At 40.8% G+C, this 18,490-nt stretch overlaps 1 protein-coding gene across 2 annotated transcripts; it reads left to right on the forward strand.

Annotated features, from left to right (window-relative positions):
* The first annotated feature begins 3,798 nt into the window (after window positions 1-3,798).
* TCEA1 (transcription elongation factor A1) lies at window positions 3,799-17,209 on the forward strand. Of its 2 annotated transcripts, none has more exons than XM_072151904.1 (10): window positions 3,799-4,095; window positions 6,292-6,354; window positions 9,230-9,335; window positions 9,546-9,633; window positions 10,000-10,148; window positions 13,749-13,805; window positions 14,133-14,287; window positions 14,780-14,926; window positions 15,391-15,462; window positions 16,547-17,209. In XM_072151904.1, exons 1-10 carry the CDS (start codon window positions 4,021-4,023, stop codon window positions 16,553-16,555), a joined length of 921 nt encoding a protein of 306 aa, XP_072008005.1. In that variant the 5' UTR covers window positions 3,799-4,020; the 3' UTR covers window positions 16,556-17,209. The 2 variants fall into 2 exon arrangements, with proteins under 2 accessions (XP_072008005.1, XP_072008004.1); XM_072151903.1 differs by having other exon boundaries at window positions 3,800-4,095; window positions 9,997-10,148.
* Window positions 17,210-18,490: the final 1,281 nt, after the last annotated feature.

Here is an 18,490-nt window from a genome sequence, read left to right on the forward strand (position 1 = left end):
GAAGAGGGCAAATCCTCTAATCCCAATGATAAGAGGGCTACTTCTGGTCCCCAGGCTATATGATATGGTATAATTTCTGTTAATTTATTATTGATTAAGTTCCAGAGGGTTTGCACATGGTAGCAAGACCACCATACGTGCAGTAAGGAGCCTATGGGGCTTATTTACTAAGGGTCCGCGGTCACACTTTCATTGGTTTTTCCGATGTTTTCGGGATTTGCGCCGGTGGTATTTACCCGGGGAGTCGGGCCGTCGACCTATCTGACTGATTCGGACCGAGCGGGATTAACTTTCAAATTGTGTCATGAGATCAAGCACTTACATGCACCATGAAGAAGAAGGTGAACTCCGGCGGACCTGAGCGGGGAAGCGACACATGCAGGATATTGGGCGCACGATCTTAGTGAATCGCAGCACAGTGCATGATCGTCAGACAATGCACTTTCGTGAATTCTGCAGGACCGGGTAAGTAATTGTGCCCCAATATCTTTGTTGCACCTCCAACAGAGATAAGTCCTATTTGGGTATATAAGAGCCAATCTATATGGCGTGAGGTACAATCTGTACATCAATTTCCTTGATGTTTCTATATGATCTGTGCGATTAGAAGTTTGAGAAGTGGCTGATAGGGCATGTCTCCATGCGTTTTCATCAAATTCCATATTGAGTTCTTTTTCCTATTTTAGTTGGAATTGAAGTTTTCCATGATGTGTCAGTGTTAGAATTTCTTTTTATCCTCTACCTTTGCCCTGTTTGCACAATTCTGTATTTGCGAAGAAAGTGCCGTATAGAGTTTTTTTTTTGTATGTGTTTAGGTTTAGTTTATTTATGGTTTCCCTCAGTCTAAAATATTTAAAGAAGTCCTCTCTGGGGATTTTGAATACATTTGTAATCTCTCTGAAAGTGTTTAATATATTATTTGTGCTTAATTATCCCAAGTTTTGTATGCCTTGTGAAATCCAATTTGAGAAATCAACCTTGGGGATCATTTTCTGTATAGTTTTCATTGGAAGGTCGGAGTGGTAATGGGATCAATTCTCTGGTGGGTTGATTTTTGATCCACATCTACATACCTGCTTTGATGGGTGAAGGGCATTTGGGGATTTTATTTGTAATAGCGGCATGCCAGAGAAGAGGTTTCATGTTTATATGATGTAACATTTCTGCTTCCATTTTGACCCAATGTTTAGTGTTATCAAAGTTCCACCATGCTTTGATTTGGTCCAGAATTGTGTCTTAAAGGTAAGAGTTTACACATGGACTATTTAGGACCCCTAAGTGGTTAGGTAAGTAAAGTGTTGTGGCTGCTATTCTGGCTTTTTGCTGTTTCCATATAAATTTTAGTATAATTTGTTGGATACGTTTAATTGTTGAGGTGGAGGTGAATTTCAGAAATAGTAGATAATTTTGGGTAGGATTCACATTTTTATTGCTGCAATTCTCCCTAACCAAGCGATTGGGTAGGTAGAGAAGTTTTGTATTTGGATAATAAGTTGGTTATGGTTAGTGGTAGCTAATTTATTTATTTTCGGCCCATATGTAGGGGAATTTATCTGCCAACTTGTTACGAGTGGTGTCTGGGATACCCATGTTTAGTATTAAGGATTTGGATTAATTTACTTTGTAGTAGCTTACTGTTCCAAATCTTTTAATTATTTGAGATAAATGGGGAAGTGTGTTTACTGGTGAAGACATATCACATCATCTGTGAAAAGCCTTATTCTTTGCTCTGTTTGGCCTACTAGCATTCCTTTTAGGAAAGGTGATAATCCAACGTGTTGTGCAAAAGGTTCCATTAGTAAAGTAAAAATTAATGGGTTAGGGGACACCCTTGATGTTTTCCGTTATTTTAAACGGGTCTGGTATAGCACCTGAGCTGTAAGTTCTTGCTTTAGGGTTTTTATATAAAGCTGGCATAAGAGTTAAGAATTTGATTTTGATGTTGAACACTTTGAGTGTCTCTTCCATATATTTCCAATGTACTCTATCAAACGCCTTCTCTGCATCCAAAGTCAGGAGCAGCCAGTAGTCTCAGCCAGAGAGATCAGATTTATAAATCTGCGAGTTGTGTCATAGGTTTGGCGACCTTTTATAAAACCTACTTGACCTATATTTACTGGGGATGGGATGATGTCTGCTAATCTGGTGAACATCGTACAAAAACAAAAGGAAACCAAAATTGACGATTTTCTTTTCCTCCATACTTTCAAGAGTTAATAAAATCTCATCAATAAGCTACAGACCCACTAAAATGAAATATTTGTGAAGTGCATCACATGTCGCAGAAAATAAGCCCTTATATGTCCAAATTGCCAAAAAATAAAGACTGTATAGCCATGAAATTGTCATGCTTTGTGCAGCGCTGCGTAATCTGTGTGCGCTGTATAAATAAAGAACTATTATTATTATAATGTGGCGCCACCTGCACTGCCCTAACAGAGTGAACCAACTTTTTTTGGTGTACCTTTAACATGGGGCGTGCAACACATTTCTGTCCAACTTTGCATGATAAATGTGGCGCACAATCCGCCTGAGCACCGGAAAGCTGCATTCAGTGAAGAAATTTATGCTACGTGAAGAATAGTGGAGCCGCACCACAATTGTGTTACGTGCGCCAGAAAACTCAGACACTTCTTAAATACAGTTTACACTAAAAAAATGAACAAAGTCCAACAGAAAACTGGTGCAAGCAACTAAGTAAATGTGGGCCTATGTTTTTTGTAGCTAAGGGGCCTGCAGTGACTTTTTATCAACATTGCAGAATTACGTGCTGTTCACACTGATATTTATAATCATTTGATCAGCAAATGGTTAAAACACCTGCATTCTACATATGAGCTCTTTCAGACTAGCATTTTCCCATTGTTGCCTATGTGGCTATTCACACATGGGAATAAATAGCGCAGTATGCATTCTGTATTCGTGCCTGCTGACCATAGACCCCCATAGAAGTCAATGAGGGTAAATTATCATTGGGGTTTTTGTTTGGCGCTGTTTTGCTGCAGTTATGGTACAAATGCTGTTTCACGAATTTTCATTGCACCAAATGAACATAGGACAGTGCAAAGTCACTTTGCCATAGACCGGCTAGCACCAAATTCATTATTTGCATTGACTAGTTTTCACAATAGGAATGAATCCATGAATTGCGACTTTCTGCTTAGAGAGGTTTTGGCAAAAATTGGCGCCCAGTCCTGGCCCTGGTCTATGTGCTATGACTTGATGTTTTTTTTGTGACTTTTCATGTGACTGCCCGCAAATAAAAGATATGGGGGGGGGGGGGGCAGGGGTTATCATACATTCCCAATCAATCTCCCCCATTGAGTACAATGGGTCAGAGTCCATTGCAAGTCCCACACATGCGCAAAAGATGCATGTGAAAACCGCTGATGTGAATAGGTCCCTACAGGTCTTCAGAAGAGTCGGATCACATTTTGCGCTAGCGTTGTCTTTACAGCCATTGGTTACCGATCTCATGTGTTTTCTTGGAAACGCTTATGCGATGGGGCTTGGCCCCGGCTCCTGACAATAGCATTTGTCAGGACGACCACACCCTTAGTGTCTGGTCTGATCTCATATAACTACAGAGGGTTTGATTATATTAATCCTGCCCCTTTAAATAAGCCCCAACCCTCCCATTGTGGTTAGGATTTTCTAGTGTAGCTTGACAGTCTCTACAACATGTATCAGCAGCTCCATCGCCGCCTGCAGCAAGGAGCCGCTACAGTGTACTACTCCCTCCAGCCGCCAGGTGTCGCCCTGTCACATAAGACTCTACTAGAAGCGTTAGGGGATTGTTGGTGTCGCTGAAGTGTGACTCTATGGTGCGGCACCAGGAAGAGGCAGATCCCTCGTCTAATGACAACATAGCAGCGGCCTCGCTTTCCAGCAGTGTCGGGAGCAGCTTCCGGCCGGGGTGTGTGGAGGACGCTGTAAGCGGGAAAGGAGCAGTGAGTGCGAGCGTTATTACCGGGGAGTGTGTGAGCGGTGCTGCTGCCCGGGGAGCGGGGAAGAGACACCATGAGCGCGGCCGGCGGGGAGGAGATCATCCGCATCGCCAAGAAGATGGAGCGGATGGTGCAGAAGAAGAACACGGTGAGTGTGCGGAGGATGTGTGTGCATAGAGCAGCCCATCCATACATCACATCCATACTGTCCCTGTGTGTAATCTCCTGTATGTGACACTGCTGCCGGGGGTGCCAGTTCTGGCTGTAGCTGGGTCACTGCTATAGAAATCTGATGGCCTCCGTGGCCCCTATACACAGAGCACAGGCTGGACCTTCATGTTCTGTTACATGACGCACACTATGGACGAATATAATGAAGATCCATTGTGGCATTTCTGATGCAGATCTGCACATCACCCTACCAGAGCCAGGCATCCCCTCTCACCGCAGGTGGCTGTCATCGATGTCACCAGCTGTAGGCTAAGGCCGTGTTCACACCGTGCGCTCGAATAGCGTTTTTGAAACTCTTTTAAAGCACAGCAGAGCTACTTCTCGTTGGTTACATAGGCAAAATATGTGTTGCTGCTCTAATTTGTTTCTGTCAGGGTAAAATTACTTGGCATTTCTGAGAAGTGTGTTTTTTTTTTTTTAATGTAAATGAGCACGTAACTTGTAGTAATATGGCGGATACACATGTATGTGTTCAGTCCGGGCTGTGTGCTGGATGAATGCCAAAGACTGAGCAGGGGGCACAGGACTGTTATTGCAGTATCCACGCTGCAGGCAGGGAGTCGGTAAATCCTTTTACCCTACAATGCAAGGACTCCCTATGCCCTATTCCCTATTGATTGAGCCCCACTATAGGCTGAACATATAGTAAACCTAGGGAAAGTTTGTCCGACAGTCATGGGATATAATGGAAGATGTTGTCCAGAGCCCCTGTGTGGGTAAATGGTGTGATCTGCACAGATGTTCTATGTAAGGTTGAAAGACTTGGATGTTGATGTGCAGTGAGGACAGAGCTCTTTCATTTCTGACTGTCCCAGGTAGTGATAGCTTTCACTTTCTGGGGTTCTAGCTGACTGATGTCAATCTTTACGAACGTACAACAAAGTTATAAAGATATGATACTTGGCTGTTATATCTATCCCTGTTATAGCCATGTTGCGCTATTTCCTATGGAGAGGGCGTGGTTGAGCAGCGCTGATCCTTCCCATCTCCAGCATACGGAAGTGTCCGGGCTACGGCCAGCCCGGTATTGTGGTATTTATTTTGTTGCAATAGTGGTGGTCATCATTATTTCTCTTTTTTCTAGTGGTATTGCTGGTTAATATTGGGCTAAATTACCATATTTGCTTGGTAAGTTAGCTTTGTTTTGCTATTTGGGCCCTCAGTCTCTCAAAGGTTCGCCCCCACTGCAATAGCTTATGTTATGTTGATATTAAAAATGTCTTTATCGGCATTCTGAACAATTGCACTACTTTATAAAACTTTATTTTACATTACCTTGCTCCCCGCCAGCAGCATGTGGGAAGTCCCAGGGGGAGGAGCAGTTTCCCCCTTATCATCCCTTACACTGGTGTGCTGATGTTAGTGGGAGGACTGCGCAGGGGCGAGATGGAGGGGAGATGAAATACATAAGATGGAGACGCAGCTCATTGGAGCAGCCAAACCCCACCTTGGACTCCCCACATACTGCTGGCAGAGCCAGGTAGTATAAAATAAGGTTGCATAAAGCAATTGTTCAGAATGGCGATAAAGGCATTTTTAATAGCAACATGCCATAGGTCAGTGATGGCTAACCTATGGCACTGGTGCCAGAGGTGGCACTCAGAGCCCTTTCTGTGGGCACTCAGGCCATCACCAGAGATGACTCCAGGTATCTTCCTACAGTCCCAGACAGCCCAGGACTTGCTGTGCACAGAGTTATTTTAAAGTGACAGCTCTACCTGGGACTATTTCCTGCTTTATTGGTGTCCTCAGGGGCTGGTATCAATGAAAACTGTGACAGAGCAAGGAGTATAAATCACAAATTAAATTTCTGTGTTGGCACTTTGCGATAAATAAGCGGGTCTTTGTTGTAGTTTGGGCACTCAGTCTCTAAAAGGTTTGCCATCACTGCCATAGGTTATTGGAACCTGTCATCATGTAAAAATGACCTTCCTAATGATAGGTCCCTTTAAGTTCCTGTGACTTGTATTTACCACTAAGCTGCTTTTACTGCGTATATAGTAATGTAGTAATAATAATTTTTCACTGGGACTTTTTCATTTCTGCATCATTACTGTACTTTCGGTTTCATTTTCTTGTATAATGTGTAATAAGTTTGTTCTTCTCTGTATAGGTTGGGGCGTTAGATTTACTCAAAGAACTTAAAAACCTTCCAATGACTTTGGAGCTTCTGCAGGTAAGTTTCCAGATCTTTACACCCTGGGAGGGTGAAAATATGTAACATACATTCAGCACATAAGCACCTGAGGAGGTTCATCTTAAAGTGATCATCCAGTGACAACAAGTTGTCATAATCAAGCCTAAATGTGGATTGGTGAAGGTTTCAGTGATGGTAACCCCATGCACTACAAGAACGAGGGTCAGTTGTACTCCCGTTACACCCGAAAAGAATGGAGTTGCCAGGTAAAGGTTGAGGATGCCTTCTGACTCATTAGCATAATTGTAAAGGTTCATTTTAACCCCTTAATTTAACGACCTGTCCCTTTTTTATTTTTTTATTTCAATGTTTTTTACTCCCAGTCTTCAAAAATATATATCTTTTTTTATATTTTTTCATGTACAGAGCTCTGTGAGGGCTTGTTTTCTGCATAACAAATTGCAGTTCATAGTGATAGTATTGAATATTCCACGCCATGTACTGGGAAGCAGGAAAAAAATTCCAAATGTAGCAAAAATGGTGAAAAAACACATTTGCACCGTTTTTTTTTTGTGGGCTTGGATTTTACGGCTTTCAATGTGCGCCCCGAATGATATGTCTACTTTATTCTTTGGGTCGGTGCGATCACGTCGATACCAAATTTGTACAGGTTTTATAATGTTTTCATACATTTACAAAAATTAAAACCTTGTGTACAAAATATTTTTTTTTGCTTTTGCCATCTTCTGGCTAATACCTTTTTTATACTTCGGTGTACGGAACTGTGGGTAGTGTCATATTTTTTTGCAAATTTTGATGATGTTTTCAATGCTACCATTTTTGGGACTATACAACCGTTTGATCACATTTATATATAACTTTTTTATATTTTTCAAAATGGCAAAAAAGTGCTATTTTCGACTTTGGGCACTATTTTCCCTTACGGGATTAAACGCAGTGAAAAACCTTTATTATATTTTGATCTGGCATTTTCGGACGCGCCGATACCTTATGTGATTTTTTTTTACTGTTTATTTATATAATACTGAGACCTCTCAATAGCTGGTAAGTCTATCAGCCGATCAGACAACCTAGGGTTAAAGTACCCTAGGGAGTCTTAAAATTAGTAAAAATAAAAAAAAAAGTTCAAAAAAGTACAGTACAGGCAGTCCCCGGGTTACATACAAGATAGGGTCTGGAGGTTTGTTCTTAAGTTGAATTTGTATGTAAGTCGAAACTGTATATTTTATAATGGAAGTTCTAGGAAATTTTTTTCTTTTGCCCCAGTGACAATTGGAGTTTCAAAATTTTTGGTGTAATTGGACCAAGAATTATCAATAAAGCTTCATTACAGACACCTTACAGCTGATCATTGCAGTCTGGGACTATAGTAAAGCATCCAGAGAGCTTCACCAGAGGTCACAGTGGGCAGAGGGGTCTGTCTGTAACTATGGGTTGTCTGTAAGTCGGGTGTCCTTAAGTAGGGGACCGCCTGTACACGGCATTTTAAATACAGTCACTATGAAATGCAATTTGTTACGCAGAAAACAAGCCGTCACACATGTGCTTTACATGGAACATTAAAAGTTATAGGTTTCTGAAGCTGGGGAGTGAAAAATCAAAGCTCAGAAACGGAAAAGGGCCTCGGCGGGAAGGGGTTAATGTCTTCTGTAAAGTTTGGTCGGTTTATGAAAATAAATCATTATGTACCATATTATGTCCATTATTGGTTTTATTTTTGTCTTGCTCCAACAATATCCCCAACAGCAGTAATGTTCTGATGGGAGTGTTATTGTGTATGTGTGTACATGTAATATATGCAGGGTGTAACAAAATCTGAAAATGGACCTTTGCAATACTTTTCTAATATTGTTAGACACTGAGAAAAACCCCATCTTCAGAGGGGAGGAGTCTTAAGTTCATTGTCTCTCCGATGAGTGAGAGGCCGCGGCTCCCCCCACAAGAGAACAGAAAACATGTCGTTGTTCCTGGGTTGCGCAGAATGCGATTCTTAAATAAAAAAATGAACCCCTTGTCCCCGGGGGTGAAAATACAGGGTAGTATCATTGTATAGAAATTTGTCACATATTGTGAATGGAAATGGCTTAAATTATTGATTAAAGACATAATAAAATGTCATTGGATAAATTTGTAAAAATTATTTCTCTTCTATATTTTTCGTTTTTCTATCCGATGTGTCCAGACTTTTAAATTACCCCAATTATCCTTATAGATGGTGCAAGGGATAAAAAGTTGTCTTTATCTCTTCTTCCCTTTTACATTAATAGTATAAAAGCAGTTTCCCTGAATAGGATGACCCCGGTCGTTTACTCTTTTATACAGACCTTGTTGTTTTCTAAGCTCATTCTGAGACCATTGTATAAGATGCAGAAGATATATGTACTAAGAGTCATATTCCTCATCCGTTGGGGCATAATTCCCACTTCCTTTCCTCTCATGTAACTTATACCAGACAAATAGGACTGCAATATGTATCACTTTTTAAAATTTAGTGTGAGTCTCGGCTACAAGTTTAAGCCATGGCATCTTCTAGTTTTCCTTGGTTTTAGGGCTTGCAGTATATGTTTAGGTCTGCAGGTGGCGTAGGTGCATGCGCTGCATATAGCTCTCTGCTGAAACTAATGGCACAAATTAAGGGGTGCACGGCCCTTGTGCTGAGAACAAACCATGCATGAGTTAACATTATACAGAACAAGTATCTGAACTCTGGTCCAATCATTTGTAAACCTGCGCTCCATTCACTCAATGTATCTGTCCTTGAGAAAAGATCATTGCCTTCAGTCCACTAGATATAAAAGCTTTAATGATTGAGATGTTTTGGATGTTGCTTTCCTCATTCAGCTTTTACATGTGATCAGATATTAACAGAACTTTCCTGTGATGTTTCTGACAGTCGACCCGAATCGGGATGTCTGTAAATGCCATCCGGAAGCAAAGCTCCGATGAGGACGTCACCTCTCTCGCCAAATCACTCATCAAATCCTGGAAAAAACTGCTCGGTAACCTCAACCTGCCTATCTTGTCATTTAGTTGCTATAAACTTCCTTCTAGCTATATATTCTCAATTGTTAAACTTCTGTCTTGGGTGACTACATCCGTCAGTCTGTCCCGGACAGTAATGTTTTGAACAGCCTGTATTTGGCTTTCTCCAGTTCTAGGATGTATACAATGGATGGTTTTTATTCTGTCTTATTATCACATTTATCTAGACGGCCCATCAGCTGAGAAAGATACAGAGGAAAAGAAGAAAGAGCAGCCTCCTCCTGCACAGAACAGCCCTGAAGCTAAGGAAGAGAGGTATTCTGCTATTCAGTACATTATTATACGTATACATAATGTATATGACACTACCAGGTTCTGCTTCCATAAGTGTCTGTGACTCTGAGGATGAGGGGATGGGAGATGATTTTGGCTCAGTATCTTGTCCTGTGTGTAATGACATAGTTGAGCATATCATTAGGATATGCAAGTAAATGCTTCCGAGTCTTGACTAGAGCGCCAATACTTACTATGTTCCTCAGTAGTTTTATGTAAACGTGTTAGAGAAACTGATGTATGTGGATGTTTTATGTTGTATTCAATTCATTTATTTTTTGAAGACTCTGCTGAGAACTACCAAATGTTTAGCATGTGAGAATTTTCCTGTCCTACTATCCCCAGTAGCAGTTCCAGCTGCAGCTCCAGTGGCCGGAAAGAAGATTGTGCTGCCCCATCCGAAAGCTTCATTACGTCTTTCCCCCGAGCTCCCAGCACCTCGGACCCTGTCAGAATCAAGTGCAGAGAGTTACTAGCCACAGCTCTGAAAACAGGAGGTGAGTTTTTGATGTAATATTTATTTTTATTCTCCTTTCTTGATTTGAAGGAAACCTTTTCAGGGTGATTTGGGATACTAAACCAAGTACAGGTTTTTAAAGACATGGGGTTTAGTGTCCCAAATTGCCCTATAATTCATTATGGCTATAAAGGAGAAGAAACTCTTGTTCTTGCCTAGAGATGAGTGGCATCAGACTTATCTGCGAAGATCTCGGCACTGGCTTCAATGAATCCAGGAAAGTACAACCTGGCTTCATTGTGCATGCGCTGTACCTATGGCGCAGTAAAGCTGGGGGTGTACTCTGCTGGCTTCACTGAATGCACACAGTCAAATAGCAGACAGCACCGGATTAAAGTAATGATCAAGATGGGTGCATGTAACCTTGTAAATCCTAGTTCATCGGATCCAAGATTTAACCATTGAGAGAAAAAATGGGTGGATTTTAACCATCGAGAGATGATGGAAAAAAAAAAGGTAGCTATGTCTTGTAAATAAAGAAATCTACCTGTTGTGCTGTGATTTCCTTATTTTTTTATTTTTTTTTTTTTAATCCAATCTTTTAATTGTGCGTTGTAAAATAGAACAATGTTCAACAAAAAAGAAAACCCTCCCCACCTCTCCCTTCGAGAGTTGTACAGTTTGAATGAACATTCTCATTGATATTTATCTATAAGGTATCTATAAAACAGTGACCTATTAGTGCAGGGAACCAAAGCCCCCAGATTTTCTCAAACCGCCTCCTGCTGCTTTCCTTTTTCCATACAAATAACTAATAGAAATAATACACAGATTTGAGGCACTAAACTACGAGTCCATTTGACTGACTAGTATAGTGTCCTAAATGGCCGTGCCTGGGTCTCTTTAACACCTTGGCACTCCGCACTGTACATGTACGGCGCTGGCTCCGCTATTAGCACTGATGCCGGTTCGGATCTGCACCCTAGCCGAGCTGGCGACGTGGGTTGCAGGGTGTCAGCGGTAATCTACCGCTGACATCCCGAGTAACACCCACAGTCGGAGTGGGCTCGTTCACGGGTGTTTAACCCATTACATGCCACGGTCAGTGCGACCGGTGCATTCAACTTGCCTTTGGGGGATCTTTCCCCCACGTTGCCATTGCTATGGCAGCCCAAGGGAGCTGCCTGCTGGCACTGCCTGAAAGATGGCGTCATCTATGCATGTGCATAGGCTGACACTGCTAATACCCTGCAATACATGAGTATTGCAGAGTATTATCATGAACAAGCAATCATATGATTGTTTGTTCATGTCCCATGGGGGAAATAGTAAAAAAAAAGTTTTTCAATAAAAAAATAAAGTAATAAATCAATAAAAATGTCCATAAGCCCCATAACATGTATAACACTAAAAAAAAAAGTCTAAGTCATAGCACAAATCCCACATGTATAGTATCACCGCGTCCGTAACAACGCATAGAATAAAATGAAATAATTATTGAATCTGTATGATGAACGCCGTAAAAAAAACTTTAAAAATAGGTAAATGATTTTTACCTATTGAATCCCACAAAAATGCAATAAAAAGTGATCAACAAAACATATGTACTCCAGAATGATACTGTTGCAAAGTACAACATGTCCCGCAAAAAATAAGCCATCAACCAGCTCTGTAGCCAAAAACGTAACAATGTTATGCCTCTTGGAAGACGGCGATGAACAAATGATTCCCCCCCCCACATTAGGGTTTTAGTTGGAAGATTTATTTAAACATAAGAAAAAATTGTCAAGTCTGAAATCCCCGTAATCGTATCGACCCATAGAATAAAGACAACATGATTATTAGGCTACACGGTGAACACCCCAAAAAAAAAAAAATCCGGTACAGAATTGATGCTTTTCTACTCCTGACCTAAAAAAAAAAAAGTTCATAAATTTTCAACAATAGGTGATACCAACCCCAAAATGGTAACACTGGAAAAAGCATCTCATCCCGCAAAAAAAAAAATGCCGTCACATGGCCCTAATAACGAAAAAACGAAAATTTTATAGCCTGCAAAATGGGCCAATGAGGAAACTAAAATCCTGGCAGCTGCAGGGCGCCCCCTCCCTTCTGCGCCTCGCCGTGCGCCCATGAAACAAGTAACAGACACGTGGGGGGTTTCTGTACTCGGGAGAAATTGTAGAACAAATTGTTTGGTGGTTTATCTCTTTTTATCTTTTGGAAATGTGTAAATTTTAGGGCTAAATGAACGTATAACCAACAAAATGTGACCATTCTAAATTTCACCGCCATTTTGATGTAATTACTGTGAAGATCTGAAGGGGTTAACAATCTTCGTAAAAGCTGTTTCTCCTAGTTTGAGGGGTGCAGATTTGAAAATGGGTTGATTAAATAGGGGGTTTTAGTGCTAAATATGTAAAATGTAATTCAAAACTGTATTTATCCCCAAAATAGTTAATTCTGAAAATACAAAAAAGCGATATTCAATTTGTAAGCCGCGTGACATCAAAATATATTATCCAGACATTTCAGAAATTATGAAAATGTAAAATAGACACATGGGAAATGTTATTCAGCAACTTATTTAGGTGGTAAATCGATCTGCCTGAAAATGTAACGATTTCGAAAATGGCAAATTTTTCAAAAACTTTTTTTTTTTTTTTTGTAAATAAATGCAAAACTTTACCACTAAAATGAAGTACAACATGTGGGGAAAAACAGTCTCAGAATCGCTTTGATAAGTAACAGAGTTGAAAAGTTGTAACCATATAAAGTGAGGCAAATCAGAATCCAAAAAATGGGGCTGAGCCTTAAGCTACAAAATGGCTGCGTCCTTAAAGGGTTAATTATGTAGCTGTTGTTTGTAGTGATTTGGTTGGCATATTGCGGGTTGTTGAAGGTGACAAGATGAGATGGTTTATAGAAGTCTACAGTAGCACTGTGCTACTATTTGACAAATTTGAATATGTTGTCCAAGGTTTGAAGCTTGACAGCTTGTCAGCTGTCACACATGTCAATCTGTTTGTTATTCGCTGCCCTGTGGACAGAGGATAACGTACTAATTTGAGACTACTCCTTAAAGCAGCACAGGCACTAAACATAATATCCTCCAACAGTTTATGAAACTTCTGCCTTATTATTTATTTATTTTTTTTGTTAAAAAGATAAATTTGATAAGTTTACCCGGCTTCTTACCAGTTGTTTCCTGACTTCCCAGCGTGTGGAGTAAGGAGCAGAGCACCCACCTTCGCCTCTGCACCTCTGAAGAACACTATAGTTCTTCCTCACTTTAAAAAGTAAAAAAAAAAAGTAATATTGGGGGCTGTGCTATAAGAGGAGATTTCCACCGCCATAATTAACCGTTTACTGACATTTAAGGGAACGTCCACGGGGCACTGAAACACTGCAGTTATTCTACTTCATTTCTTTAAATTTCTGATACTGTTTTGTGGCAGTGTACAATGGCAGTTCCACTACAGAATTAAGAAATTCAAAACATGCAAAAAAAAAAACCTTTAGTGTTCGGATAGCCAATATAAAGACTTTGGTTATAGCATGGGGGCCCTGGGTTAGGTGGATCTTGTATCTGTATTGAGAATGACACATTTATATACATGTATCTGTTTTTGTCTTGCAGATGACTACATTACTATTGGAGCAGACGATGAAGAACTTGGAGCACAAATTGAAGAAGATATCCTTTTTTATTTCTGTGCTTTTCATGTGATTTTTGCACTGTATTTGTTAATCATCAGTTTTGGAGTGGATCTGTACAGCGCATTGTATCTGTAGTGATATTGTGCATTGTAGATTGTTAAAGACAATCCCAATCTCCTTGCCTAATTTCCTCTTAAACATTTGACCCCTCAACGAGGAGTATGAATGAAATATAGGCACACTGTTGTCTTATTTGATGTCTATGGATCTGATATACACTTGAAGGGATAAGAAATAACTGGATCCTGAGAGATTGCTGGGATTAGGCTGTTGTGTACTAGGTTATTCCTTAACTCCTCTGCACCTGTCTACCAAGAATTTAAAAACACAGATGCAAAATACAAGAACCGAGTGCGAAGTAGAATCGCCAACTTGAAGGATGCTAAAAATCCCAATTTGAGGCGAAATGTGCTCTGCGGCAACATTGCCCCTGACGTGTTTGCTAGGATGTCAGCAGAGGTGAGTTCTGTGCATGGAAGGAAGGTGACAATATGCTTGTTATAGATAATCACTTAGTGTCTGATGTCATCTGGGCCTCTACACAGCGTTCTGCTCCCCCGAGTCCTGTACCTGCACTTCCACAAGGGATTGATGGCAACGTAAAAGTCACGGAAAGCCAGTTACTAAACAGCTTCTTTCTTTGCACAAATCACTTCCCATGTGGGTTACTTACTTCCTCCTCCTTCCTATATTTTAATAGTGGTTTTTAATTAGTTGGAGTTGACAAGTTCGCAAAATTAAAATTGACAGCATGTCCTAAAATCCTCCGTGTGTGACTAGCCCTTGCCCGTACTACTGTAGCTGTATATGAATGGTGCAGCACTAAATATCTGGATGTCTGCACTGCTACCGGAAACCACAGTAAAGTAATGGATTTATAAAATGTGCAACACAAATTTTTGCAGTATATGTATTATATTATATATATTCAAATGTTAATATCGTCTCCAGGAAATGGCAAGTGATGAACTAAAAGAAATGAGAAAAAACCTGACCAAGGAGGCCATCCGAGAACATCAGATGGCCAGGACTGGCGGCACACAGACTGACCTGTTTTCCTGTGGTAAATGCAAAAAGAAGAATTGTACTTACACACAGGTAAGTGTCCGCGCACTGCTGAAAGACTAGATTTTTCCTCCCCTTGCAAATCCCACATTTTTTTTTTTTGTCTGCGCACATTTTGCTTATCTCTGTATATACTGGTAGGTGAATACAAAGCTTAAAAGAACACTCCAGTCCCAGCTGATGAATTATACCTTGTGCACGGCCTGAACGGAGGAGGAGGACTCTAGGAGCATGAGGTTCTAGGAATACGATGAAAATGAGCCCTGCTCCTCCCTCCAGGCCATGCACCATGCATTATGCAATGAATTATCTGTGACTGGGTGTTCCTTTTAAATCCAGATATATGCGATTACCCCAACTCTGAGTAGTTTATCTGGTAATAATGGGGAGCGGCACAAACCTCTCTTCACTTACATGTGATTAATAATTGTATTTTCAGCACCACCATGAGATATTCTTGCCAAACTGACATATTTTTAAATGTTTTTATTCTTTAGGTTCAGACCCGCAGCGCTGATGAACCTATGACAACATTTGTGTTCTGTAATGAATGTGGAAATCGGTGGAAGGTAAGACCTGTGTATTGTACACTATTGTTTTTGGAATAGTATATATATTATATTATATCCATTATGCTGACTATGTACTCATATTCATTTACTGTATTTTTCTGAAGAAGATTGTACTTCCAGCCCCAAATGTACCCTGTATTATGTGGTATAGTTGGAGATTGCTTGTGTACAATCCTTCCTAGCGAAGATCAGATGGGCAGGCACCACAGGCGCACTCTTCAGCCCTGTAAGACTAGATCACTGCAGTGCAGTATAAAACCAGTGGCTATTTCATATTGTGGGGCTTCTGTACTAGTTTATTTCAAGCAGACACTGCCAGCATGTTGTGACTACCCCTGTAAAAATTCTCTAAGTGCAGGAAAAACCTACTGGTGGCACACACCTTGTCTGACAGTTTTATGGCGGATAAGACCCCTGAGTCTAAACCCCATTACAGAGCGTTGTTTCGGTTTTCCTCCTTGCACACCACTTTAGCACATTGTATTTGCTGTAGTACAATATAGTACTGACCTGGTCTAATCTGGCGGAGAGTGGTGGGCTACACTTCTGGATCTACTCTTGGTGAATTAAACATGCAGGGGGTGATAAAGACTGTCCATTTAGTACATCAAATTCATGGGAAGTGGTTCTGTTTTAAAGCAATTTTATTATTCTGTGCTGTGTAGTAACACTAAGAATCACAATGCAGCAGAAACTAACACCCCAGAGACTTCAGTTTCCACAATGAAGCACCAAATCTAATCCTGGAATGATGATAAACCATTCAGACCACAGAAAATAAAAATTAACTTTGTTAAAAAAAAAAAAGCACCCCCTACAGAGATCGCATTAACGCCTCTACAAGCTTCTCTGACGCATGTAGACGCAGTGTTACCCCTTGAAATGGCCTCGTGCGTATAAATCCACATCTCGCCTCCCAGTGTCTGTGCCGGGAGCTGCAGCCTCTTTATGTCACTGCTGTAGCTCCCTGCACAATAGGAGATTGCATTCAATGTACTCTCTATAGGCCCGAATGAATGTTAACTTTTTGTTGCCCGATTTGCAAATAAAAACTAAGTTTAACCTTTTATTTTTATTGCAGTTTTGTTAAAAGAAAAATCTTATTCCGACATCAAAAGAAGGAAGAGGCAGTTTTGTAATTGGGATAACAAAGTTCTCTTCCACAATATTTTTGCCTGTTTTTTTTTTTTTGTTTTTTGTTTTTTTTTAATTGAAGCTGGATTCATCTTGTGGGATCTTTTTGGAATTTTAAGCCCGAAAAACCATTTTGAAACGTGTTTTGCTTTTGAAGTCAAAGAAGCCGCAATTTTATGGTGCAAGTTTAGAAGAAAAAAAAATTACTACAAAAAAAAAATCTCCTTTTTTATAACACAGTCCACATGACATTTTATGGAAACCGCTGTGGCATCTTGTGTGAATATTTCCAAATCCGTTTGACTTTAGATCACATCCTGATTGTATTGTATGCTTTCATAGTCTTGCACCCTCGCATCCCCCCCCCCTCCCCCGAGCTGTTATAAAACGTGTAAATAGATTGCAATGGTTTGTGGGAAAAGAAATCAAAAACTTCTCCCAGATTCAATGTTAGAAACGCTCTAATCATGTGATAAGAAATGTTAACTACCTGGCACCAAATTAAGTTATTTTGTTAACTCATGGTTAGATTGACCTTCATTCCCGTTTAAATTGTTGTGCTTAATTTTTGTTTTATATAGCTTTTCATTAAAACTGAGAATGTTTGTAATTTGTGGACTGATATTTCTTCAATGGTTTTATGGGAATGGGGGGGGGGATTTTTTGGGATCCCTAAATAAGTATTTAATGCAGGTGATAAATATTGGTAAGTAATAAAATTCAGTAGTTAATGGGAACTCGGAACTCTGTCGCTACTTACCTCCTTAATTAGCTTCTATTAAACGGCATTTACCACCAGGATGAAGGACTGTATTCAAATAAACCTGAGGGGCTTCAGACACCATAGATGTTAATGAAGCCTGGAGCCCCTCGGGCTGATTTGCATACAGTCTTTAATCCAGGTGGTAGGTGTCCTGGCTGGAGACCAGTGCGGCTGCGCCAGGATAAGTGCTACGGAGCATGCCCGAGACTTGCGGAGAGCCGGGTGATGTCACTGGCTGTCTGCTGCGCTTGGAGGAGGGAGTTTCATCATATCGTTCATAATTTATTAGCGGCCGGAGCCAGGAGACGCTCGGCTGACATATGCCTGAGCGCCTCAGGGTTATTAACATATTTTTATGAAATCTGTTTCTTGGACAAACTGACCTTACAAAGGAGCCGAAAACCGCTGCAGAAGGCCCCCCCAAGGTTAACGAACATGAGAATGCTTTAGAAAGGAAGCGGGGCGCACCTTCTTGGTGACGTCATTGTCTCTCCTCCTGTATGCTGAGTAGTGATGCTGGTGGAGCTTGCCCCTATTGGCCGACATCACTGGATGGTGGGCGGAGCTTAGGCTATTTATAGACATGTGTGCACGCAGGACGTGCGGCCAAACCAGTGCCAGCGGTGTGTCTAGACAGGTAGCTAGTGTCATGTGTCATGTCAATGAGCCAGTCAGGTTGTTAAAGCACAATACACACCAGGGCTCTCTACCAATGCATGGAATAATGACAATACTAGTCTAGACGTCTATGAGCGCATTACAAACAATGAAAGTAGCATAGTGAGTGGTGCGATATGGCACACTCTGGCTGCGATGCGCTCCTTTTCTGATTCAATTTCATTCACACCTCTGATGAACTGCTACGCGGACCACTAGCAGGGAAACGCATCAGTGTTAACTCTGGGCTGTGTTCACATACATCTGATTGTGACACAGCGTAGAGAGAAGCCATGAGATCACAGATGCAGATATAATCTCTGTTTGGCTCTGTTTGTGCACTTTAGTAGGTCTCTCCGTGGAGTACCTAGTGGGGAACTAATTCCGGTCCAACTTGCATTACTTTAGTGTTACTGAGGTTCTGGTTTAGTGAACATACTCACATCTATCCAGATTGTCTATAATCCGAGT

The sequence above is a fragment of the Engystomops pustulosus genome, chromosome 5 (assembly GCF_040894005.1).
Source record: "Engystomops pustulosus chromosome 5, aEngPut4.maternal, whole genome shotgun sequence".
Taxonomy (NCBI): Eukaryota; Metazoa; Chordata; class Amphibia; order Anura; family Leptodactylidae; genus Engystomops; species Engystomops pustulosus.

Coding starts and splice junctions, on each gene's coding strand:
- TCEA1 (XM_072151903.1), top strand. CDS start 4,021: ATGAGCGCGGCCGGCGGGGAGGAGATCATCCGCATCGCCAAGAAGATG. Junction 4,096..6,291: donor TGGTGCAGAAGAAGAACACG/GTGAGTGTGCGG, acceptor TTCTCTGTATAG/GTTGGGGCGTTAGATTTACT. Junction 9,634..9,996: donor CCTGAAGCTAAGGAAGAGAG/GTATTCTGCTAT, acceptor TACTATCCCCAG/TAGCAGTTCCAGCTGCAGCT.